This window comes from Mus caroli, unplaced genomic scaffold (assembly GCF_978045245.1).
Source record: "Mus caroli unplaced genomic scaffold, Mus_caroli_1 scaffold_9, whole genome shotgun sequence".
Lineage (NCBI taxonomy): Eukaryota > Metazoa > Chordata > Mammalia > Rodentia > Muridae > Mus > Mus caroli.
Window position 1 is genome coordinate 74,369,040 of NW_028227264.1, and position 25,559 is coordinate 74,394,598.

Here is a 25,559-nt window from a genome sequence, read left to right on the forward strand (position 1 = left end):
GAGAAATACACACAGAGAGACACACAGAGGGACAGTCATAACACACAAAGAGAAATACACACACACACACACACACACACACACACACACACAGAGGTTGGATGGTAAAACCATGCCAGGAAGTTTGGTAAGGTAGAGCAGGTTGAGACCTGGAGACTGGGTGGGCACACACCTAAGACTTAGGCGACTCCCTGCTTCCTGCCAGATCCCTGACCTGGAACACATGCCATGCTTCTCACATAAAAGAAACGTGTCCTATGGTCACATAGGCCTAAAACAGTTCTCCATGCTAATGAGGTGCATAGAGGCCCAGAAGGCTTGGCCAATAAGCTTCCTTTCCCAGACATCCCTCCCTGCAGAGGGTATTTAATCTCAGACCCCACCCCCCATCCCCAGAAGTGGGTGTGGAATGTTATGCATCCATTTTCTGCCATGAACAACCAATAAACTGTTTAGAACTACGGCCTGTCTCTTTCACCTAGATCCGCCATGGTGAGCCATGGAGAAGGCCTTCAACTACAGAGCCACAGCTTAATTCTCCCATCCGAGGCCTCTCTGTGCTCCCAGTCACAACCACCACCAAGCCTGCCTCTGCCAAGCTAAGGACAACCACTGCTGGGACAAGCTGGAGCTCCCCTTACTCCTGGCCCTGGGCTAGATGCTGTGCCCAACCCGTGACCCTGACTCTGTTATCGGCTCTTCCATGACTCCCAGCAGTGCCTGGATATCCAAGAGTCAGAGAACCCCACAGCCTGGGGCCTCTTCTCAGGTCCAGTGAACTCCACATCTCAGACTGTGTTTTCCCATCCCTAGAGCAGTGTCCTGAGCAACTCCTGACAACCTAGCACTAGCCTGGGCATCAGCGTGGTATAAGTGTGGTCAAACTCTCCGAGTTCTGACTCCCCAAGTGGCCATGCTCAGTGGTGGGGTGGGTGCAGACTGCAGAGTCCCCCTCCCTTTTTTTGAGAGAGAGAGAGAGAGAGAGAGAGAGAGAGAGAGAGAGAGAGAGAGAGAGAGAGAGAGAGAGAGAGAGATTGGGAAAATACAATTAACCCGTGGATTCAATCTAGACTCACTAGTGAGCAGTTAGTCCAGTCTAAGTGTACAGAAATCCTGGAATCTGCAGAGCATACTGGCAACCGGAAAGGTGTTCTTCCTACCCATCAGTCGTGGTACACTCTTAGGAAGCCCTTTTGAGAGTATTCTGAGTCTGCAGCTTTAAGAATCACAATCCTGAGTACAGGTGGAGCTTTTGGGATTCTTCCTCTGGGTTGCCTCATCCAGCTTTAATAGCAGGGAGGTGCCTTGTTTTACTGCAACTTACTATGCCACGTTTGGTCGATATCCCTGGGAGGCCTGCCCTTTTCTGAAGGAGGTGGAGTGGTGGGGGGCAGGAGAGGAGAATAGGAGGAGAGGAGGGAGCAGAAACTGTGGTTGGGATGTACTATATGAGAGAGAGAGAAAAAAAAAAGAGCCAAAATCTTTTTTATCATTCTATCACTGGGAACCCATTGGAACCCACTGTAAAGACCGGGTACATAGACAGTCAGTGCTGCCCCCAAGGGTTAGCAACAGGGGAGAGACTTTCAGAGAAATGTAGATCAACATGGGGCGGGGTGGGGGGTGGGGGAGCAATGGTTCAGGACTTGTCTGTTAGAATGCTTTCTAGAACAGAGTTGTTGGAGAATTCTGAGCTTGTGAGGAAACAGGCAAACAAGAGTCTTGTGATTCCAGTTTCTTAAAACTCAGCATTGTTCTTAGAACGAGTTCTCACATCTCCCCAGGTATAGTGGACAGGAGCGAGTTCACGTCAGATTCAACTTGGCTCTTGTTATTTGTTTATACACCTCTATGGAAAAACATGCTTTTGCCAAGTGCAGCTTGTTCTTTTGATTCTACACTTTATGCAGACGACGCTCCTTAACCCTCAGCGTATAAACTGTCTGATGCTCTGAATAAAGTTGACCATTGCATGAGACTTCAGTCTGCCTCATTTACTGGCTCCATTCTCCCAGGACCCACCACCTCTAGAGTAGTAAACATTTGTCAACTTGACAAGATCCAGAATGATCTAGGAGAAAAGCTCTGGGCTGTATATTGAATATTAGAAAATCTTTGTCAAGAATTTCTCCAATAGGGAATTAATGTAAAGAATATTTAGCCCGGCGTGGTGGCACACGCCTTTAATCCCAGCATTCCGGAGGCAGAGGCAGGCGGATTTCTCAGTTCGAGGCCAGCCTGGTCTACAAAGTGAGTTCCAGGACAGCCAGAGCTATACAGAGAAACCTTGTCTCGAAAAACCAAAAAACCAAACCAAACCAACCAAACAAACAAAAAACCTTGGCCATAACGCTAGGCTCTTCTCTGACTAGATCATAATTTAAAATAACCCATTTATTTTGGGGCTGGCGAGATGGCTCAGTGGGTAAGAGCACTGATTGCTCTTCTGAAGGTTCTGAGTTCAAATCCCAGCAACCACATGGTGGCTCACAACCATCCATAACGAAATCTGACTCCCTCTTCTGGAGTGTCTGAAGACAGCTACAGTGTACTTACATATAATAAATAAATAAATAAATAAATAAATCGTTAAAAAAGGAGAATATTTGACAAGGGCTGAAGAGATGGCTCACGGACTGCTCTTGCAGAGGTCTTGAGTTTGATTCCCAGCAACCACATGGTGGCTCACAGCTATCTGTAATTGACACCCTCTTCTGGTGTGTCTGAAGACAGCTACAGTATACTCATATATGTAAAATAAATCTCTTTTTCTTTTTTTTTAAAAAAAGAATATTTGACGAACACGGAAACTCCCTGAACTTCGTAGGCCGAAGCAGGTGTGTTAGTGTATATTTTTCACAGTCTAGTTTAACAAGGGTCCACCTCCCCTCTAGCCCACCGCCCACCAGGGGTAGTGGGAAAGAAAGGTTATTTGGATGCAGGGGAAGTGGACCTGCTTAGAAATAGTTCTTTGGGGCATGTACAGGCTGGTTTTGTGTGTCAACTGGACACAAGCTGGAGTTATCACAGAGAAAGGAGCCTCCATTGAGGAAAGGCCTCCATGAGATCCAGCTGTAAGGCATTTTCTCAATTAGTGATCAATGGGGGAGGACCCATTGTGGGTGGTGCCATCCCTAGGCTGGTAGTGCTGGGTTCTATAAGAAAACAAGCTGAGCAAGCCAGTAAGCAGCACCCCTCCATGGCTTCTGCATCAGCTCCTGCCTCCAAGTTCCTTCCCTGTGTGAATTCTTGTCTTGACTCTCTTTGGTGATGACCAGCAATGTGGAAATGTAAGCTGAAGACACCCTTCTCCCCCACCCCCAACTTGCTTCTTGGTCATGATGTTTTGTGCAGGAATAGAAACTCTGAATAAGACAGGGCAGTTCCAACCTCCATAGTTCTCAGTCCAGTCTACTAGCAAACACCAAACATGAACCAAATGCTGCAGTCCAGTCCGTTCGGCAGACACCACACAGGAGTCAGGAAGGGAAGTGCAATCCAGAAGAAACAGAGAGAGGTTCACCAACTGACCTGAGTCTGCTGAAGTGGCAAAAAGCCCCAAGGACCTCACAAGAAGTTCTTTGACAAGTTTCACTCTCTGGCAAGCAAAGCTCAGAAACACAATGTAAGGTGAACCAAGACATGTGTGCTGTCAGCAAAGACTAGTGAGACAGAGCAAGGCAAACTAATGCTTGGGCTCCCACTGTCTGTGGAGTCATGTTTAAATTCCTTCTAAACATCATGTGTCCTTTCACATGTTTGCTATAGGAAAACATCCTTTCACCTGTGTCTGCTTCAGCAAAACAAACATCCTTTTACCTGTGTGCCCCAGCAAAACAACATTTAACATAATTAACTTTCCAAAGAAACCAGAATTTTCCACTTTGCAGGTGATCATCATGATTTTGAAGCCAGCCTAAGTAGTTCCAGTCATCTAGAATTACATAGTGAGATCCCGTTTTTAACCTAAAAAAACCCTAAGCATTGAATTAACAAATAAGCCAACAATCTGGTACTATAAATAAGCAATAAAACTGAACGGTTTCCAAATAAAATCCGAATGACCATTAAACACATAGTGAAACAATTCAACACTCCGAGCCATCAGTTAATCCAAACCCAAACGACATTAGGATTCTTTTCTCCCTGGTTTTATTTTCTTCCTGTTTTTTTTTTGGTTTTTTTTTTTTTTTTTTTTTTTGGTTTTTTCGAGACAGGGTTTCTCTGTGTAGCCCTGGCTGTCCTGGCACTCACTTTGTAGACCAGGCTGGCCTCGAACTCAGAAATCCGCCTGCCTCTGCCTCCCGAGTGCTGGGATTAAAGGCGTGCGCCACCACGCCCGGCTTTTCTTCCTGTTTTTAATTTAAATGTTTTCATACAATATATTTTAATCATCTCCTTTACTTTCTCCCATATCTTCCTCATCATTCAACCAACTTCATGGTTTTTTTCTCTCTTAAAATGTAAAACAACTCCCGAAAACAAAACACACACACCCCACCCTTCAAAAGAACCCAAACAAACATGGAGTCTGATTTCTGTTGGCCAGCTACCCCTGAGCATAAAACATGCCCTGGAGTGTGGCTGACACACTTATTGTCAGTCTGTTGAAGAAAACCATTTTCCTTTTCTCTCCTAGCAGGTACCAATTACAAATATCTTGTTGGTTAGGAGTGGAATTTTACATCCCCTTTCCTTTCTCTGTTCTGGGATTTGTCTATCTTGAACCTGTCCATGCTATCAATCTCTATAAGCTCATATGTGCATCGCTCCTACTGTGGTTGGAAGACCCTGTTTCCTTGGAGAGTTCTATCACCTCTTCTTCATAGGTTCCTGAGCCGCGAGGGGAGGGATGTGATAAAGACCTGTCATGTAGGCTTGACTGTTTTAAAGTCTCTCACTCTTGTGTACATTGTTATGGGTCTCTGTCAATTGCATCTTACTGCTTTCCTGACGAGGGTTGAAGGGTGTACTGATTTATGGCTCTAGCATATGTCATGAAGAGTCATTTTATTGTTAAGGTCATTTGGCAGGATAATAAGAGTAACTTTTCCCCTAGGGCCTGTGACTTAGGAAGGAATGGGCTATTGGCTTCGTTAACTTTGTCAGTATGATTTCAATTTCATGGAGTGGGCCTTAATCCCAATCCAAAAGTGGTTGGTTACTCCCATAACATTTGTGCCACCATGGCACCAGTGGGAATATCTTGCAGCAGGCCACACTGTAGCTTTTAGGGTTTCTAGCTGGGTGGGAAGAATGACTACTCTAATCTCTAGGAACTCAAATGGTCCTTTCCAGCACCCTGGATGTCGCTCACTTGAGGTGAAGCTTCTAGTCGAGTACTAGTTCCTTTTTTCTATGTCTGAAGACACATATCTATGGTGTTTTCAGCAATAGGGTTTTATAGTCTGGCTATGGAGGGTAACCAATAGCATTAACAATATCCTGTGATGTTTGGGAGGAGGCAACTAGACGTCTCCTTGAGCCAAAAACTCAAAAAGATGTAGCCCGGGGCTGGTGAGATGGCTCAGTGGGTAAGAGCACCCGACTGCTCTTCCGAAGGTCCAGAGTTCAAATCCCAGCAACCACATGGTGGCTCACAACCATCCGTAACGAGATCTGACGCCCTCTTCTGGTGAGTGTCTGAAAGATAGCTACAGTGTACTTACATATAATAAATCAATCTTAAAAAAAAAAAAAAAGATGTAGCCCATTCCTGGGACTGGGGGTTGGATTTGGTTTCATATGATGCACAGTCTGACATTGTTTGGTAATTCTGTTGAAACTTCTTTTATACTTTTATATTTATTAGAATGAGTCTATGGTAGTGGGTTTCTATAGGAATTTTCCAAAGGCCTTTAGTGTTAGTTAGTGTGGCAGTTTGAATGAGAATAGCCTTCATAGGCTTATATCTTTGAGTACCTTGTAACTGCTTATAAGAATTCCGAGGTATTCTTGATAGTTTTATGTCAAGTTAACACAAAACTATCAAGCTAAAGTAATTTGAAGGGAAGGAACCTCAAAATTAGAAAATGCCTCCATAAGATTGGGTTGTAGACAGGCCTGAAAGGCATTTTCTTAATTAGTGATTAATTGGGGAGGGCTCAGCACATTGTGGGTGGTGCCATCCCTGGGCTGGTGGTCCTGGGTTCTCGAAGAAAGCAGGCTAAGCAAGCCTTAAGGAGCAAGCCAGTGAGCAGCACTTCTCCATGGCTTCTCCATCAACTCCTGTCTCCAGGTTCCTGCACTGCTTGAGTTCCTGTCCTGATTTCCTTCAATGATAAACAGTGATATGGAAGTGTAAGTCAAAAATAAACCCTTTCGAGCTGGTGAGATGGCTCAGTGGGTAAGAGCACCCGACTGCTCTTCCAAAGGTCCAGAGTTCAAATCCCAGCAACCACATGGTGGCTAACAACCATCCGTAACGAGATCTGGCGCCCTCTTCTGGAGTGTCTGAAGACAGCTACAGTGTACTTACATATATAATAAATAAATAAATCTTTAAAAAAAAAATAAACCCTTTCCTCTGTAGAGGCTTTTTTGTTTGTTTTTTGTTTTTTGAGACAGGGTTTCTCTGTATAGCCCTGGCTGTCCCGAACTCAGAAATCTGCCTGCCTCTGCCTCCCGAATTCTGGGATTAAAGGTGTGTGCCACCACTGCCCGGCTGTAGAGGCATTTTAATCCATCAACATGGCTGCTCTGTCAAGGTCACATCTAAAGACCTTCTCAGTCTATGTGATTCAGTTGGAAGGTAGACACACCCTGGATTACAGTATGATCTAGCTGGAATACAGATATATCCTTAATACACATATTTAATCCCTAACAATGTAGGTTAGGTTAATTTGTAGAAGGAAGCAGCCATGTTTGAAAGTGATATCTAATTGAGGGGCAAACAAACTGACCAATCAGAGAAAGATTTGACGGAATGATCACAGATAGGATATGCACACCTCTCAGGAGAACAGCATAGGAAAAGAGGTGACTTAAGAGACAGTGTGTGCGCCCACACACACACAACTCAGAAAGAGAGAGAGAGAGAGAGAGAGAGAGAGAGAGAGAGAGAGAGAGAGAGAGAATATAGATTTCCCAAGAGTTTTACAGAAATTGGTTGCAGGTGAAGACAGCATAACCATAGAATGATAAGCATCCAGATTAGAACAGATTGTCAGAGTTAGCTTGAGACCAAGCAGAGCAATTCAGTCAGAAGCTGAGAGAAGCCAGTTTGAATGAGTCATCGAGTTAGCTTGTAGAGGAGTTTGAGCCAGACCAGCTGAGTTGAGTTAGCCAATCAGAGTTCAGAAAGAACTCTATCCCAATTAGAACCTTCTATCCCAATTAGATAAGGATTTTGATTTGGATTGTGTTAAATCTGTAAATAGCTTTTGGTAAAATGGTTATCTTCACAAGTTAATTCTACTAATCCATGAGCATGGATATCTTCCTATTTTCTAGTGCCTTTATCTTTTTCTTTTATTATTTTTTCTTTTTTAAAGATTTATTTATTTATTATATGTAAGTACACTGTAGCTGTCTTCAGACACCACAGAAGAGGGTGTCAGATCCCATTACAGATGGTTGTGAGCTACCATGTGGTTGCTGAGATTTGAACTCAGGACCTCTGGAAGAACAGTCAGTGCTTTTAACCGCTGAGCCATCTCTCTTGAAAGATCCTGACAAAATGCAAAAGGTCACAGAGGCCCTGAAATTGGCAAAATAGATTTCACTGCTAGCCGAACTAGCTTCACTGATTTAGAAAAATAGAGGTACACAATGCTCTGGCCACTCCTTGAACCCGTATGTCTGCCAATGTTTTGACCGTTCCTTAAACCCATGTGTGTGCCCAGTGATGAAGCCCATTGCCAGGTGTTTGTGATATTGGTTGCTGGGAAAGAGTCAGAAAATCTCCCCAGCAACCACAGCCAGGCCAATCCTGAGTTGCTACACCTGCACCAGACTCTTTCCTTGTACCCCTCCCATACCCATTTCTTGAGAATAGACATTGTTTAGATCTGGAAATCCCCTACTCCCCCCTTCTCCTTTCTCCCCTGAGGGCCTATAAAAACTGGGACCCCTTTCCCCTCGTGGTCGACTCCTCTACCCCTGCGTGGGATATGAGTCATCCCCAGAGCTCTGGCTTTCCCCGAATAAAGCCTCATGTGGTTTGCATCAAGCTTGGTCTCTTGTGAGTTCTTGGGTGTCTGCGAGGCCTGAGCGAGGGGCTCCTCACGGAGTCTTTCACTCTAGCCCACCTTTATCTTTTTCTTCAGAGGTTTAAAGTTTGTATTGTGTTGTCTTTTTTTTTTTTTCTGTGCTCTGCTTAATTTTGAGATATTTTGTTTTCTTTGAGGATATTGTGAGTGGGAGTGTGTCCACGGTCTCATTCTCTGTGTGTTTGTCTTTGGTATTTAGAAAGGCTACTGAGTTTTAAAAATGTATTCTGTATCCTGCCACATTGTTGATTATTTCTAGAGGTTTTCTTATAGATCTTTGGGATTTCTTATGTATGGTACACCAGTTGCAAACAGGCATAGTTTGATTTCTTTTTCTATTTGTGTCCTTTTAATTCCTTCCCATTGCCTTACTGCTCCAGCTACTGTTCAAACACTACTGCCTAGATTAACCCCAAGATACAAAATTGAAAATAGTAATAATAAGCTCATCAAAAAAAAATCAAGACATTTGAGAAAGACACAAAGGAACCTGTCGATAAATTTAAAGAGGAGAAGCGCCTGCACTGATGCACAAGGAAACACAATGTAAGGCTGGAGGAGGCAATGAGAAAAAGAATACAGGATTTCAAAATATAATCAGAAACAGATCCTTGAAGGGCACTCAGACCGACATAAAAGCTCAATGGCCCAACTATCCAACTCAAGGGAGAGCTTTTCAAGGAGACTGAAAGGAATATCAAGGAGAAGAAAGGAATATCAGCGGGAAGAGGAAGCAGATAGTCTAGATGTCAGGTCATATCTGCCCAGGAAAAGTTTATGAGACTATCAGCAGATGAGTGGGCTTGGTGCTGCCGGGACTGACGCGATTCCCGCTGCCCACCCACAGTTGCTATCTAACACAGCCAAAGAACCCCAGCCAGATGACTGGACTTTACATTCCCACTAAGGGAGTTAAATGAGAAGGAAGTACAACACTGTAAAACCAGGAGGCAACATTACAGAACAAACAGACAGGAAACATTTCCCATAATTCCCCAGCCCAAGGTACAGCACACGGTCTTCACTTACCAAACCCCATGAGAATTAAGGAGCCAAGCAGCATGATGAAAGTCTGCACAGAGTCTGTGTAGATCACTGAGGCCAAACCCCCTGTGGAGAGAGATGAATGGAGCAGGACATTTTATCCATGCATCCTGATTTCCCTCTTCACCTCTGGGCTCCCCTCCATCCCAAACAGAGAAAGGAGTCAGCAGACAACATATCATGGGTCCTATGTGAGCCACAGCTTGTCTTGATGTCGTTTCTCTCCTAAGTGTTAATGTATTTAATTCTTTTTCTTGTCTCACTGAGATACAAAGTTCTGTGAATTACTGGTGGAGTTCCATGTTGGTGAGTTTTTGAATATTAAATAAGGGAAAAGTGAAGAGTTTATGCTACAATAGCTTACCATAATAATCTACTCAAATACTCCCATTTGGGATATATATATATATATATATATATATATATATATATATTCTGAGAATGTATTATATTCTTTCTAAATATAACCTGCTCAGCCTGCATACTCTTGTCTTGATCAATCTTCTTACATCTCACAATGAGCATTTGTTACATTTCTTGTAATTTCTCGTCCTGGGCTTTATTCTCACAGTGGCAATGGTATGGTATTCTTAATCTGGTTAACACCGTCTCTACCAACCACAGATCGGGGGAAGACAAACAGAACATACTATGGGTGAGTAAAACCAGAGGCAGACTTACCAGCCACCGTGTAAAAGGCAGTGATAGCCAATAGAATGAAGACAGCCAGGTAGAGGTTCAATCCCAAGGCCAATTGAATGAATATGGCTCCGGAAAATATGATTGACTATGGAAGCAATAGTGGGGATGGGAAAGAAACACGGGTTTCAGACATCTGAGTTTCCTGCTCCAACATCCACCTCCTTTCCTCACTTTCCTGATAGACTCCTGCCCCTCCTCCAAGACTCCACTTAGATGTTCCCAGCTCAATTTCCCCTGCAAGTCACTGAACAATTTCCACCCTCTCTTCTGTACACTCATCACAGGTAATTCATTGTTCAATGACTGTATAATGGCAGTGGCATGTCCTTGTAGGGGGAGGTACTGATAGTAAGGTCTGGTTCCTTGATTGGTTCTTGATTTGGTCAATAAAGAAGGTGGGAGCCAATTGCTGGGCAAAGGGTAAAGGGCCTTTCCGGCCAGGCTTTGGAATGAGAAGCACGCATCAACCATGTAAGATCTTGGGGTAGCTAGAACTGGTGACCTCTGCCACCAGAGGATGGCTGATATAGACTAGCTGATAAGGTCTGGGTAGGAGATTCTGCACCCAGCAATTGTGTTATTTGGCAAGTTCAAAGATAATAAAGCTGTCTGAAGGTTTTTCTTCTGAGGAACAAAGATGGGCAGAAAATGAGAGAAGCTGGGGTAGTAGCCGGTGGCTTGGCGAAGCTAGCCAGAAGGAATGAGCAAGCCAGGAGTGAGGCTGGTGGAGGGAAAGGTGGAAGTGTGTTTCTTTCTTTTTTTTTTTTTTTTGGTTTTTTGAGACAGGGTTTCTCTGTATAGCTCTGGCTGTCCTGGAACTCACTCTGTAGACCAGGCTGGCCTCGAACTCAGAAATCCACCTGCCTCTGCCTCCTAAGTGCTGGGATTAAAGGCGTGCGCCACCACAGCCCGGCTGGAAGTGTGTTTCTTAAAACTACATACAACATATCTTGTTATCTCTTTCTGTACCATAAAGCTTAGAGAGGCTCAATAATTCCCCATAGTAACTCTCTTGAGGAGGGTATTTCAAAGAATATGTTGTTGGCATTAGTATTCTATCAATGAAAGTTTTAGGATTTTAATTGTTTTCTCTTTATATAATCACATAATGCTTCAAAAAGAGTAATCGAATGGATGATTTTTTAAAAAAACAATTTAAAAATCTTTTATAAATGTTTTAACTTCTAAGGATGTATTTTATCTTGTTCTATCTATCTATCATCTATCTATCTATCTATCTATCTATCTATCTATCTATCTATCTATCTATCGAGTATAACATACTGTTTCTCCATTCCCTTATTTAGAGACAGGGAGAGAGAGAGAGAGAGAGAGAGAGAGAGAGAGAGAGAGAGAGAGAGAGAGAGAGAGAGAGAGGAGAGAGAGGAGAGAGAGAGAGAGAAGTTCACCAAGATGCTAAGCCTTCATTTTCTGAAGGAGCAGAGCGGTTCAGCCTTCTTGGAAAAGACTGACATCCAGCAAGCTCACTCCAGTTACTTTATTCAAACATTATACAAGGTTAACTGGGGCTGGGAAAGGTTCCAGCTACCAAAGTTATCTTGCCCTTGCTGCCCATGAAAGCAGCCGACCCCACAGATCTCAGTCCCTTTTGACCACAATCAAAAGAAGAACTCCAGGTTTGGCAGGAGTATCATAGGACCAAGGTTGGTGCAGGCGCAAGCTCTCACGTAGCACCAAGGGCAGATTCTCTGGAGAGACAACATTTCTTCAAGGTTCAAACAGTCTCAAAAACATTTCTCAGCCTCTACTGATTGACCCAAACACAGCAAAGGCTTTGCTGAAACATTTCCATTAAAGCCCCACACAATGGCTTAGAGCCAGACATAAAGGTTTTAGTAGACATGTTACTGTATTTCAATTCCTCCCTCTAAATTCTCCCATATACCCATCTCCACGCTCTATCAAATTTAAGGCTCTTTCCCTCCACCAATTGTTATTCTACGCACATATGTATATACACATATATTCCTAAATAATCTATTTAGTTCAGACATTACCTGAAGGTATATTTTCAGTTACCTATTTGGTAAAGGACAAACAACTGGTGTACTTTTCTCCGGGAAAGACAACCTCTCTTGCTCCCAGTTTTCTTTAGTTATCTATAGTTGTTTGTGTAGAGTTGAGGGCTTGTGGCCTTTTCCATGGCCAGTGTGACATCACCACTGGCACCTTCTTTTTTCAGTTCAAGTTTGGGCAGTCATGTGGGTGAGACTGTATCAGCATGGCCTCTGATGTTACTATCTTCCTAGAACTCTTGATAATTCACAAATTCTCACCTTACTTCCCCCAAACTACCTCTAAGTCAGGTCTTGCTCTTATGATTATTTTGTTGCTAAGGACACTGAGGCCTAGGTACACTGTCTGAAGCTTATATTCCATGAGCTTGATTCTATATGATGTCACTCTAAAGCCCAGACCTATTAAACACTGTTTTAGTGCTGTGGGGGTGTTTTACTTAATGAGACACACAGATATTATTCTTAGAAGCTGTGATTAATACAACCTTAATTGATAACTGTGTTAGACAGTAATTTTACAGTCAAAATAACAAGATAATTATTGATAAGTTATTTCTCGCCTCCCAGTGAAATGAGCCAATTCAAGCCAGATTAGAGCATATAAGTGCAGGCTTATTGAGAAGCCAGGAAAGTCACCCTGGGGTGGAAGAGAGGAGTGGGGGAGGAGAAAGAGAGGGCTGAGCACACACAGAGAAGAAGAAGAAGAAGAAGAAGAAGAAGAAGAAGAAGAAGAAGAAGAAGAGGAAGAAGAAGGGGAAGGGGAAGGGGAAGGGGAAGGGGAAGGGGAAGGGGAAGGGGAAGGGGAAGGGGAAGAAGGGGAAGGGGAAGGGGAAGGGGAAGGGGGAAGGGGGAAGGGGGAAGGGGGAAGGGGGAAGGGGGAAGGGGAGAAAGGGGGGAAAGGGGGGAAAGGGGGGGAAAGGGGAGAAAGGGGGGAAAGGGGGGAAAGGGGGGGAAAGGGGGGGAAAGGGGGGGAAAAGGGGGGGAAAGGGGGGAAAAGGGGGGGAAAGGGGGGGAAAGGGGGGGAAAGGGGGGGAAAGGGGGGGAAAGGGGGGGAAAGGGGGGGAAAGGGGGGAAAAAGGGGGGAAAAAGGGGGGAAAAAGGGGGGAAAAAGGGGGGAAAGGGGAAAGGGGAAAGGGGAAAGGGGGAAGGGGAAAGGGGAAAGGGGGAAAGGGAAGGGGAAGGGGAAGGGGAAGGGGAAGGGGAAGGGGAAGGGGAAGGGGAAGGGGAAGGGGAAGGGGAAGGGGAAGGGGAAGAAATAGAGATAGATAGATGATAGATGGATAGATAGATGGATGCAATAGAGAAAGCAAGAAAGGGGAAACCAAAATGTCTGGATTATACAAGGAGGAACCTTTGGGGGAAAGGCATTCCAGCCCCTGGGCTGGAAAGTTCAGGGTTTGGGCCAGGGCATGCCAGGACTGAGATATGCTGGGAGAACCCGGAGGCCAGGGATGCTTTGGTATGTAAATTATGCACCTCAGTCCTTTGTCCCAGGGTCTGAAACCCAACAATTATTAAAAGTAAAAACTGCAAGACAAGAACAAATCAACTTCAGCCTTGTTGGGAACTAAAAAGGGGGCCCAGGGGAAGAAGGGGGAGGAAAAACCCACACCCTGCCAGAGTTTTACCTATTCTCTGGTCTGTCAGTCATGGGAGGGCTGCTATCTACCTTCCACTCATCCCCGGGTGGGCATCTCCTCTGACCCACTCTTTGGGGGGTGGCAAGGGGCAGCCCTACCTAGGATTCCCGGAGCTACCTTGCTAAAGCCACCGGGGTTATGGGAGAGAGGGATGAGGGAAGAGGTTTCCAACACCTGTGAGAGTGCATGCAGCCTTGATGAGCAGAGACTCTATGGTTTTAGAGCTTTATTATAGAAAGGCAGGGAGAAAGAGAGAAGGTAGAAAGAGGGGGGAGAAGGCTAGAGAGAAAGAGAGTAAGAGGGAGAGAGGAGAGGAGAAGACAAAGAGAGAGAAGAGAGAGGAGAGGAGAAGGCAGAGAGGAGGGAGGAGAGGGTGAGAATGAGGGGTAAGAGGGAGACAAGAAAGAGAGCGAGGTGGGACCCAACAGCCCCTTTTATGGTCTTTACTGTTGCTAGGTAACTGGGGAGTAGTTTAGCCTGAAGGTCAGAAGCTTGGGCCATTGCCTACATGACTTCTAGCCATGCTTCTCTTGTGGGGCCCGTGGGGGCAGTAACTTAGGCAGGAGCCAGAGTTCCAGGAGCATGAGGGAACACCTACCATGTCATGAAGGTGAATTATCACCCTTTCCGGGGTTCAGACCTCAGCTTAACTGGAGACCATCCTTCAATTCCCCACACAGCCTTACTATGCTAAGCAAGATTGGGACAGGAGAGAGACACAGCCTTTATGATGGACGTTAGAATCAGACGCTTTTACCTGGCCAGCCTTATTAGCTGGTAAGTGATGGAGCAGTCTTAAGACTAGATAAAACTAAAAAAAGTTTCTCTAACTAACAGGGTAGTTAGTAAGTTCTGAACAGAGTCAGATTAATCTAGTGAAATTCTCAAACCAAGCCACCAAATTCTCTTTGACAGCAGGCTTTTCACTGGGATACCTCCAGGAGTGAATTAAACGTCAACAAAAATTGTGAAGGCTCAGTTGACAATGAATATTAGTCTCCTGAGGTCTGAGAGGACTGACTAATCCTGAGTGTCAGAGTTAATTTTTTGATATGGTTAGGCATCATACAAATACATTTCAGATACCTTTTAAGAATCTTGATGACACCGGGCAATGGTGGCACATGCCTTTAATCCCAGCACTTGGGAGGCAGAGGCGGAGGCGGAGGCGGAGGCAGGAGGAGGCAGGAGGAGGCAGGAGGAGGCAGGAGGAGGCAGGAGGAGGCAGGAGGAGGCAGGAGGAGGCAGGAGGAGGCAGGAGGAGGCAGGAGGCAGGAGGAGGCAGGAGGAGGCAGGAGGAGGCAGGAGGAGGCAGGAGGAGGCAGGAGGCAGGAGGAGGCAGGAGGCAGGAGGAGGCAGGAGGCAGGAGGCAGGAGGAGGCAGGAGGCAGGAGGCAGGAGGCAGGCAGATTTTTGAGTTCAAGGCCAGCCTGATCTACAGAGTGAGTTCTAGGACAGCCAAGGCTACACAGAGAAACCCTGTCTCGGAAAACCAAAAAAAAAAAAAAAAAAAAAAAAAAAAAGAATCTTGATGACTCGAAGAACTGGATTACTCAGTTAGAAAAGACAGAACACACACACCTGCGGGGAGCTGGGAAAAAGTAAACTCTTCAAAGATTGACTGTTATTTCAGATATTTGTATTTAAGACATCAGTATGATTTCTGGGTAAGAATGCAGATAAGCCTATAGAGCAGGTTGGAACAGCCCAAGCTAAACAGAGAAACCCTGTCTGGAAAGATCAAAACCAAAAATAAACAAATGAAGAAACAAAAAAACAAAAGAACCCCAAAAAACAAAAAAAAAACCCAAAGAAAGAAAGAAGGAAACAAAGAAAGAAAGAAGGAAAGAAAGAAAGAAAGAAAGAAAGAAAGAAAGAAAGAAAGAAAGAAAGAAAGAAAGAAAGAAAGGAACTCAGTGGTAGGATGTGGCATGCAAGCCTTTATCTTACTGGGAGGCAGAGATAGGCAATCCAAATTCAGCCTGATCTATACAGTGAGTTCCAGGACAGCCAGGGCTATGCAGAGAAGCCCTGTCTTGGAAAAACTTTAAAAAAAAAGAATGCGGAGAAGCTTCCCACAGATCATGTGATGAAGAGTCAGTATAAGAAAGAACAGGCTATTCCAGAGGCAAGGGAAGAAAGAAAAAAAAACCAAAAACCAAAAGTAATAAGGGAGAGATAAGACATCCGAGAACACAGAGAAATAAGAAACAAGAGAGACAAGCTTCACAGAGCTTACTCCTCCCCAGGAGGAGAAGGACGAGCAAAAGCCAAATCCAAATGGTAGTCCAGGCACCCCTGGAGAAGAGAGGTTGGAACTAGCACCCACGGGACAAGTCTCAGCTCTCACATGGGCTTCTGCAGTAGGATGTGTCAGCAGGGAGAGGAACTCTTTTCTGTCACTTCCCACAACTAAAAGGAAGTCACCATGTGTCGTCTGCAGATATTATTTAATACTGAGCTACCTTCTGGGTCTGAGAACACGGAGAAGCTGCTGACCAAGGAGCCTGGATTCAACCTGCCTTGAGAGGAACATGAGCCCTAGAGAGAATACTGAAAGCAATGTTTTGGTCTGCAGAAAAGATGAAGCATAAAACTGTTGGCGTCAGGATCCCCCAAACCTATGACATCACATAGGCGACAGTGCAACCTACAGACCTGTTACCAAGACAACAGCTATCATATTTCCAGAATCCACTTGGCTCACCTCCCGCCTTTACCTGCATTACATCATCATTTTCCATATAAATAAGGGGAACACCCATACCTCTCTCTCTTTTTCCCCTTCTCTTTCTCCCTCCACCTCCCCCCACCTTCTCCTCTTCTCTTTCTGTCACCACCTTGTCTCTCCCTCCCAATAAAACCTCTTCCACGTGGAACTGTCTTGGCCTAGTGTGCTGTTGAGATGCGACCCATCATTCTAACACATCATAAACTATAGAGAGGACAGAAATGCAGTCACAATGACCACAACACAAAGCAGGACTAAGACCACAAACAGCAAAAAGGACCAATAAAATCACGGCAATCAACATGCACCTTTCAATAACTTTAAATATCGATGGCCTCAACTCTCCACGAAAAGGCACAGGTTAGAAGAAAGGATTGAGAAATTAAACCCAGCTGTCTGTTGTCTTTGAGAGTCCCAGCTTTAAAGATGGGCACCACCTTTAGGTAAAAGGATAGAAAGAAAAGTATTCCAAGCAAGTGGAGCCAGGAAGCAAGCAGGTGCTGCTGTTGTAATACCCGAAAAAATAACCTTTGAACTAAAACTCATCAAAGAGATGAAATGGGTTCTTTGTTCTAATCAAGGGAGCATTAACTAAGAAGACATTACAGTCCAGAACACATACACACACACGTGTGTGTGTGTGTTTATAAGCAACAAAGTCTAATGACTCCAATTTAATAAAAACAATACTTCTGGAATCAAAGGTACAGAGTAGCTATTAGTAGGTGGTTTCAATACTCTGCTTTCTCCAACAAACAGTTAATTTGGACAAAAATTAAACACCAGAATTAAGTGGTTCGTACATTTCTGTGGGCATAACAAATATCCTCAGAGTTTTCCTCCGGAACACTAAAGACTATATAATATAGTCTATGCCACATCCCACCAACGTTTCGCTACAGTAGACCATATCCTGGGGCACAAAACAAACCTTAACAAATTAAGAAAAATGGAAAAAACTCCCTGTATCCTAGAACTCGCTATTGTTCAGATCTGAATAGCTAGTGTTAGGGCAGGGGTGGTGCATGCCTTTAATCCCAGCACTCGGGAGGCAGAGGCAGGTGGATTTCTGAGTTCGAGGCCAGCCTGGTCTACAGAGTGAGTTTCAGGACAGCCAGGGCTATACAGAGAAACCCTGTCTCGAAAAAAACCAACCAGCCAACCAAACCAACAAATAAAAAAAAAGTAACAAATGCAGGTGAAGACTCAGAGAAAGTGGAAGGCTTGCACGCAGTTTCCACACGAGGCTACGCAGCCATTTCAGAAAGTGCCTTGTAGGTCTCTGATAGCACTAAAGCTAGGTGAGCCTCTGGAGACACCCTGCACAAGGGCGTGGAACAAGTTAGCCTGGGTCCAGCCCTGGAATGGGAGCCAATAGGGAACCCAGGCCCAACGTTACAGGACATCATGATGACAGTGCAGATTTGCCTGAGGAGTCAGGAGGGCACTTATGCCTGGAACAGCAAGAGGGCTTAAAACCCCTGCACATATGTAGCAGAGGACTGCCTTGTCTGGCCTTAGTGGGAGAGGATACACCTAACCCTGTAGAGACTTGATGCCCCAGGGAGAGGGGAGGTTCAGGGGTTGGAGCACCCTCTCAGAGGCAAATGGGAGGGGGAAGGAGGAGAAGAATTCTACAAGCGGGGACCAGGAGGGGGGGCAACACTTGGGATGTAAATAAATAAAATAATAAAAAAATTTAAAGTGGGCTGCAAGAGCCACCAGTGAAGTGGAAGAAACTGGGTGCCATTTCAAAAGACTCCCTGTGAACGTATTAATAGTCTCTTAAGTTAAAAACCCTATGACTTCAGCTTTAAGGAGGACAGAGGCAGGAAGATTGTTGATGCTTGATGGCTTTCAGATAAAATAAAATAAAATTAAAATGGATAGGTAAAGGGATCAAAACTAAAAAAAATAAGTGAAGAGATCAGAGTATCTCAAGACAGACACAAGTTAAGGCAACTCACAACAAATCGGCAGTATAGAAAATTCCCAAACAAATGCTGTATATGGTCAATTAATCATTAACCAGAACGAGCAAAACAAAACCTCAAACAACAGCAGAGCCTCCTCGGTCATAACAGTGGGCACCGTGGCCTTAACTCTCCAATGTAAAGACACACACTAACAACTGCATTTAAACAAACAAGACACCGACTCAGTTATGTGCTGACTCCAAGAAGCAAACATCTGTAGACTGAGTGTCAAAGGTTACAAAGCAATCTATAAAGCGACCTGAAGCCATAAACAAGTTGCCATAGCAATGGTCGTCTCTGATAATGTCGATTTAAACTCCTAACCTAATCAGAAGAGATAAAGAAGGCAACTAGATATTGGTAGAGGAACCGTTCATTAAAGCACAGAGCTTTGTAAATATTTATATACTGACCCTTGCTCTCAGTGTCATAGAAGGATCTTTAAGGCAAAAACAACTACATACGCCCAAACTCGATAATAATGGGAGACTTCAGTGGCCCATACATCTGTAGATCCTTTAAATTAAAAAGCAGAAAAGGAAGCTCAGAGCTAGATTACACTGTAGACCGATCAACTTGAAGGGACGAAGATAACACAGGAAAAAGTTATCTACTTCTATCTGCATAGGATGTAGTCTCATGGTAAAAAGATTTCATGGCGTTAACCTTTAAAAAAAAAGGTTACTGGATCTGATAGATACTTTCAGTAAGTAGCAGGATACAAAGCCAACATATACAATCCACCAACAGTGAAAAGAGATTAGAAAAAATACCCTTCCCACCATAGCCCCCAAAATGCCTAGGACTTAACCTTACCAATGAGGTGAAAGGTTTCTTTCTATAGGGGAAACTTTAAGACACTGAGTGAAGTAAGTGGAAGGAAACATTGGCAATGCAATGACCTTCCGTGCTCCTCGACCGGTAGAATTAATGTTGTGAACATTGCTTTACTCTCAAGAGCAACCTACAGATCCAATGCGATACCCATCAAAGTACAACGACCTTTCTCACAGAACTAAAATATAGTCCTCATGCTTGTATGGAAGCACGGGAGTGCGTGCATGTGCACGCACACACACACACACACACACAATCTATAAGTAGCCAAAGCAGTTTTAAGCATAAAGAGCACAGCTAGAGAGAGACCTCATATTACTTGACCTGCAACTATGCTACAGAGCCACAGTAACAAAGACAGCACACACCAGGGAAGTCTGATGTTAGACCTGAGACAAACCCACAAATCTATGGACCCCTAATTTTAACAAGATTATCAAAAATACCTGCCCCCACACCCAAATGGTCTTTAACAAATGGTTCTGGCAAAATTGGATGTACATCCTCAGAGGAATGAAAATAAATCTGTGTCTCTCACACTGTGCACACATCAACTCCAATCAAGGTCAAAGAAATGCATCTGGGAGGGCTTAGAAGGACATTGTGTGTCTGAAGTTTTCAAAGAATTAATAAATATATTTTGAAGAAGGAGGAGGAGGAGGAGGAAGAGGAAGAGGAAGAGGAAGAGGAAGAAGAAGAGGAAGAAGAAACCCTGAAAACACTGGAATTGTAATGGGAACATTTCAGGATGTAAGTATAGGCTGTAAAATTGAACACCAGTCTCAAAGGAAACAATATAAGAATTGAGAAATAGGGTTACATAAAATTAAAAAGCTTTGGTACTGCAAGAAACTATCCACAGAGGAGACCGCTCGCAGAACGGGAGGAAACCTTTGCCAGGCATGCTTCAGACAAGGGTTTAACACCTCATAGAAATGGAAAGAATTAAACACCAGAAAAAGAAATTCTAATCAAATAACCGGGCCAATAATACAGAGACCTCAAAAGAAGACACACAAATGGCTAGTGAGTATTTTAAGGTGTTCAATGTCCCTAGCCACCAGAGAAAGGCAAACAGAGCACCCCAGAGTGGTGTTCATCAGCCAAACACAGAAGACAACACACGCAGGTACACCTCGGGAAGAGGAATCTTTATTCACTGGTGCTGGGTGTAATCCAGGACAAGTGCTATGGAGCTCAGTGTGGAGGCTTCTCAAAGAACTGAGAACAGACCTGCCACCCGGCCCCACTACACCACATCTGGGCAGATTTTTTTCAGGACTCCGTATCTTAGACACTACATGTGAACATCTGCATGTATGGATGCTCGGTTCACAACCAAAGGGAATGGGGTGAGCCGACAGGCATATCCACAGACCACTAGAAAAATGAATCTTGAGCAAATAAACTGTAAAAATCTCCAGGAGATTGGATGAATCTAGAAAATATTATTTTAAGTGAGTTAGCCCCACCCAAGAAAGGCAAACATCACATATCCTATCTCAGATGCCGATTGTACTATGTGACTACTAAAGATGCCTATCTGGGTAAAGGCCAGGAAACTAGACAGAGGCTGTGTGACTGTGGATAAAGAGATATTTTTTTCCTAAAGAGGAGGATCTAGGCAAGAAGAGAGAAGAATTTAGAAAGGAAAAGAGTGTCCGGGAGGTAAGGGGAGAGCTGAGCAGGAGAGAATCACCCGACATGGGGTATGTACAAAATCTATGGGGAAACCTGGTCATTTATAAGCTAGTTTGAAGGATAAATGTAACGAGACATTTGAATCTAGAACTCCACTACAATAGAGCAATCCTACCGTTTTATGTGCACATAAATATAAATTACCGAACTGAAGAGAAATCTGCGTCCTGTTTATTGTTGCCTTATGCACAACAAATAAACACATAGAGCAAACCTAGATGCCCACATCTGGGGACACAGGGAAAGAGTGTGTGCTCCAATTGAATAATGTATTATACTCAGCCACAAAACATCCTGAAGCACATAAAGTAGCTGTCTGAAAGGACAGTGAGCCGATGCGGTATCGTGCCAGGCGCAGATAACAACTAGACAGTGTTCTTACCCGTATGTGGATGTTAAATTAGTTGATCTCATAGGAGAGGAGATTAGAACATTGGTTACCAAAGGCTGGAAATTGTACATGGGTAGAAACAATAGAGAGATAGGGGTTGGGCATGGAAAAGGCTAAGCTCTAATGTTCTACATTGCAGCAGGACTGAGTGTTGAATTATTCTTCATTGTGCATGTCAAAGCTGTTAGAAATATGGATGTAAAAACTTTCCAATACATAGAAATGATGTATCTTCATATACTGACTATACAAATCACCCCAATTTTATCATTATGTTTCTATATCGCATCAAAATAACACACAGCGTAGTGTTTGTCTATCAATTAAAGAGTTTAAAAAAGAGAAATCACGCTATCAATTTATTATTTTTCTATTGTGTAGTAAAATTAAAGCATTGTATTTATGACCCTGTATTCATACATAGTTGGCTTATGTGCCAATAACTATTTTACTGTTATTAAACACACCCAACACAAAAATTCATATTTGAACAATGTTAGGTACAAAAGGCAAGGCTTAGATTCTATCACATTGATCAGAAAATACTTCCTGCGAGGAAGATGAACTCCAAGGATGAGGAAGCCTTTTTGTTCCAAATAAGTGATTGTTTGGGAGCAATTATTGGTTATTGGGGTTGCAAATTAGATAACAGTTGTTAGTCAATACAAACTAAAACATTAAGGGCTTAAGGCACACCTATAATTAACTATACGTATATTATTGGAGGTGGAAAACAAGTGACTTTTTTTTTTTTTTTAAACAACTCAAGGAAGGAGAATCTTAGAAAATAATGACATCTCTTCTATACAGAGTAACAACCACCCAGCACAAATTTGATCACACAATGCAAAAGCACTGTGCTGTCTAGATTCTGTTGTTGCGAGTAATTCAGGAAGGGGGAAGCTTAGCTGAGAGATTGTCTCCACCAGATTGGCACCAGAAAGTCTGCAAAGAGAGTTTTCTCCAATCATAGTTGTGAGGCAGTGGACCATAAGAGGCAGCCTGGTCCTTGGTTGAGTTAAAGGCATCGAAGCCCCGGAAACCCTGAAGGGACCATAGGAGCTTTGCCTGCTCCTAGGCACCAGGCCCATGTCACTAGCTTCAGCCCCTCATAGATTTGTGGCCATCAGTCACATAAGGGCAATGGCCCCAAGTCCCTCCACATGTAGACGAGACACCCCTAACATCTCAGTCCAAGACAATAGGAAAAGAGACCTGACCTGTGGCTCAAAGTTGTTATCATGTAGAAGAATGTGAATCGATCCATTCCTATCTCCTTGTACTAAGGTCAAATCTAAGTGGATCAAGGAACTTCACATAAAACCAGAGACACTGAAACTTACAGAGGAGAAAATAGGGAAAAGCCTTGAAGATATGGGCACAGGGGAAAAATTCCTGAACAGAACAGCAATGGCTTGCACAGTAAGATCAAGAATTGACAAATGGGACCTCATGAAACTGCAAAGCTTCTGCAAGGCAAAAGACACTGTCAATAAGACAAAAAGACCACCAACAGATTGGGAAAGGATCTTTACCTATTGTAAATCAGATAGGGGACTAATATCCAATATATATAAAGAACTCAAGAAGGTGGACTCCAGAAAATCAAATAACCCCATTAAAAAATGGGGCTCAGAACTGAACAAAGAATTCTCACCTGAGGAATACTGAATGGCAGAGAAGCACCTGAAAAAATGTTCAACATCCTTAATCATCAGGGAAATGCAAATCAAAACAACCCTGAGATTCTACCTCACACCAGTCAGAATGGCTAAGATCAAAAATTCAGGTGACAGCAGTTGCTGGCGAGGATGTGGAGAAAGAGGAACACTCCTCCATTGTTGGTGGGATTGCAAGCTTGTACAACCACTCTGGAAATCAGTCTGGCAGTTCCTTAGAAAATTGGACATAGTATTACCGGAGGATCCAGCATATATCCAGAAGATGTCCCAACCGGTAAGAAGGACACATGCTCCACTATGTTCATAGCAGCCTTATTTATAATAGCCAGAAGCTGGAAAGAACCCAGATGCCCCTCAACAGAGGAATGGATACAGAAAATGTGGTACATTTACACAATGGAGTACTACTCAGCTATTAAAAAAATGAATTTATGAAATTCCTAGGCAAATGGATGGACCTGGAGGGCATCATCCTGAGTGAGGTAACCCAATCACAAAGGAACTCACACAATATGTACTCATTGATATAAGATACAATTTGCTAAATGCATGAAACTCAAGAAGAATGAATGATAGTTCACCAGTACCCTCACCCCCTCCCATCACCAGGAGCCTTCCATTTTGGGATGCGCATCCTGGGAGGACCTCTTAAGTTGTTATTCTTCAGCCAGTGCTCTTAGGAGACTAAGCACTAGCAGTCAGACTTGGAGGGGAACTGGGTACCTTCATTGTATAACACAGAAGCACGTGGCTCCTGACACCCTTGGTCTCACTGGCTTCCCTCTTTCTCTTCAAATTGTTTTTCTCTGCAAGCTATTTCAGTGCTGTCTCCCTCAGGATAACTTACAAGCTCACTCATTAGTAGGCAAAAGTTTATGCCACCTGAACCTGGCAGCTGATTTGCTTGTAACAATGATTCAGCTCAGTTAGAAAGCAAAGGTTAAGGCCAGCCTTTCTCATAAAAACTGTGACACCGGATGGGCTGTAAAGCTGATAATATATCTTCAGACACAAATGCACATGGGGCAAATTACTTTTTCCATATATTCTATCCTGGGGGCTGAACCTTCAAGTTTTTTTTCTTCTTTCTTTTCAATTGTCTCCAAAGACACACTTAAAAGAACCTTCTAGATTATTTTAACATTTAATTGTGATATCTATTTTAAAGAGAAAGTTTTAGGAAAAAGATAAGGTGAATTAAGAAAAGTAAGTAGCCGGGCAGTGGTGGCGCACGCCTTTAATCCCAGCACTTGGGAGGCAGAGGCAGGAGGATTTCTGAGTTCGAGGACAGCCTGGTCTACAAAGTGAGTTCTAGGACAGCCAGGGCTACACAGAGAAACCCTGTCTTGAAAAAAACAACAACAAAAACCCCAACAACAACAACAAAAGTAAGTATATAATATGGCAAAGTAATTCCCTTCTGGTTCATGTGAAAAGGAAAACACTAACCTGGATTGAAATATTGAAGCGAGAGAGAATGAGAAAGGGTTACCCCTGAGAAAACAACGCTCAAAATGGCTGCAGAATGGCTAAAGAGAGTGTAAAAAAAATTCCCATGGAAGCGTCTGCACCTTATGAGGTACATGAGGAAAACTTTCAACACTTTATATATATATTCAACTAGCCCAGAAAGATTCCAGAGCGAGCAATCGTTCCCTGGCACAGATATTCCAAGAGCTGCAAACGTCGTGACCACTCTGATTCTGCTCAGTCCTTGCTTATCTCCAAAGAATGCTGAGCCCTCGCCCCCTCTCGCTTCCCTTGTTAGGCCACCATGTTTGTCTTTGTGGAACATTTAATCAGTTACAAACTGAACCCATTTCTACTGATTTCAAAATAGACTGGGCACCTACAGAAGGTCGTCTCTGTTTTTAACCCATTTTTAGTTTCTAGTTCATATTATACAGTGGAATAAGTAGAAGGTAAGATAAGTCCTCTATATCGCTGAATAGCTATCGCTTAAAGAGAAAGTATTTTCTTTGTATCTATACAGTCTTCATAGCTGGAGGCTAGTAGGATTAGATGGCTTATACTTCTATTAATAGTCCTAAAATTCTTTATCTCATGAATGCTTTGTAGAAAGAACTGAAGGAGGTTCAGGCATCTACATGACTCCAGGCTGCTGAAACACCACATCCCATTTTATAATCTTGTCTTTCTTTCAAGCAACCTCTCTTATAGCTAAGCTGTCAGGAGGCACTGAACTCACGGAAGTTTGAATGGCCACCATGATGAAGAGGGAGAGGACAGAAAGGTAGATCTGCAGTCTCTTCCCACCGAAGCGCTTCCTGAGATACTCTGGCATGGTCAACACCTGCAGAGACAGACATCAACAGGAATTCTCCTCAGAGTCTATGTCTGGTAAACACCTATGGGCAATTAAGAACCTCGCATGGAGCTGGGCAGTGGTGGTACATGCCTTTTATCCCAGTACTTGGGAGGCAGAGGCAGGTGGATTTCTGAGTTCAAGGCCAGGCTGGTCTTCAGAGTGAGTTCCAGGACAGCCAGGGCTACACAGAGAAACCCTGTCTCACAAACAAACAAACAAACAAAAACAAACAAACAAACAAAACCCTTGCATGGTCTGTTGGACTAGGCAGGTGA

General features: G+C 43.6%; 1 protein-coding gene across 2 annotated transcripts in view; it reads right to left on the bottom strand.

Moving 5' to 3' along the window:
- Positions 1-25,559, bottom strand: part of LOC110303161 (solute carrier family 5 member 4B) — a 51,171-nt gene that overhangs the window by 23,559 nt on the left and 2,053 nt on the right. The window contains exons 2-4 of one of the 2 annotated variants that reach the window (XM_085843357.1): positions 25,165-25,269; positions 9,939-10,044; positions 9,243-9,323 (exon numbers count right to left, since the gene is read on the bottom strand). In XM_085843357.1, coding sequence (XP_085699483.1) covers positions 9,243-9,323; positions 9,939-10,044; positions 25,165-25,269 — 292 coding nt within the window. Of the gene's footprint in view, positions 1-9,242; positions 9,324-9,938; positions 10,045-11,977; positions 12,282-25,164; positions 25,270-25,559 lie in introns of those variants that run through there. The other variant, XM_085843358.1, reaches the window with a different exon arrangement.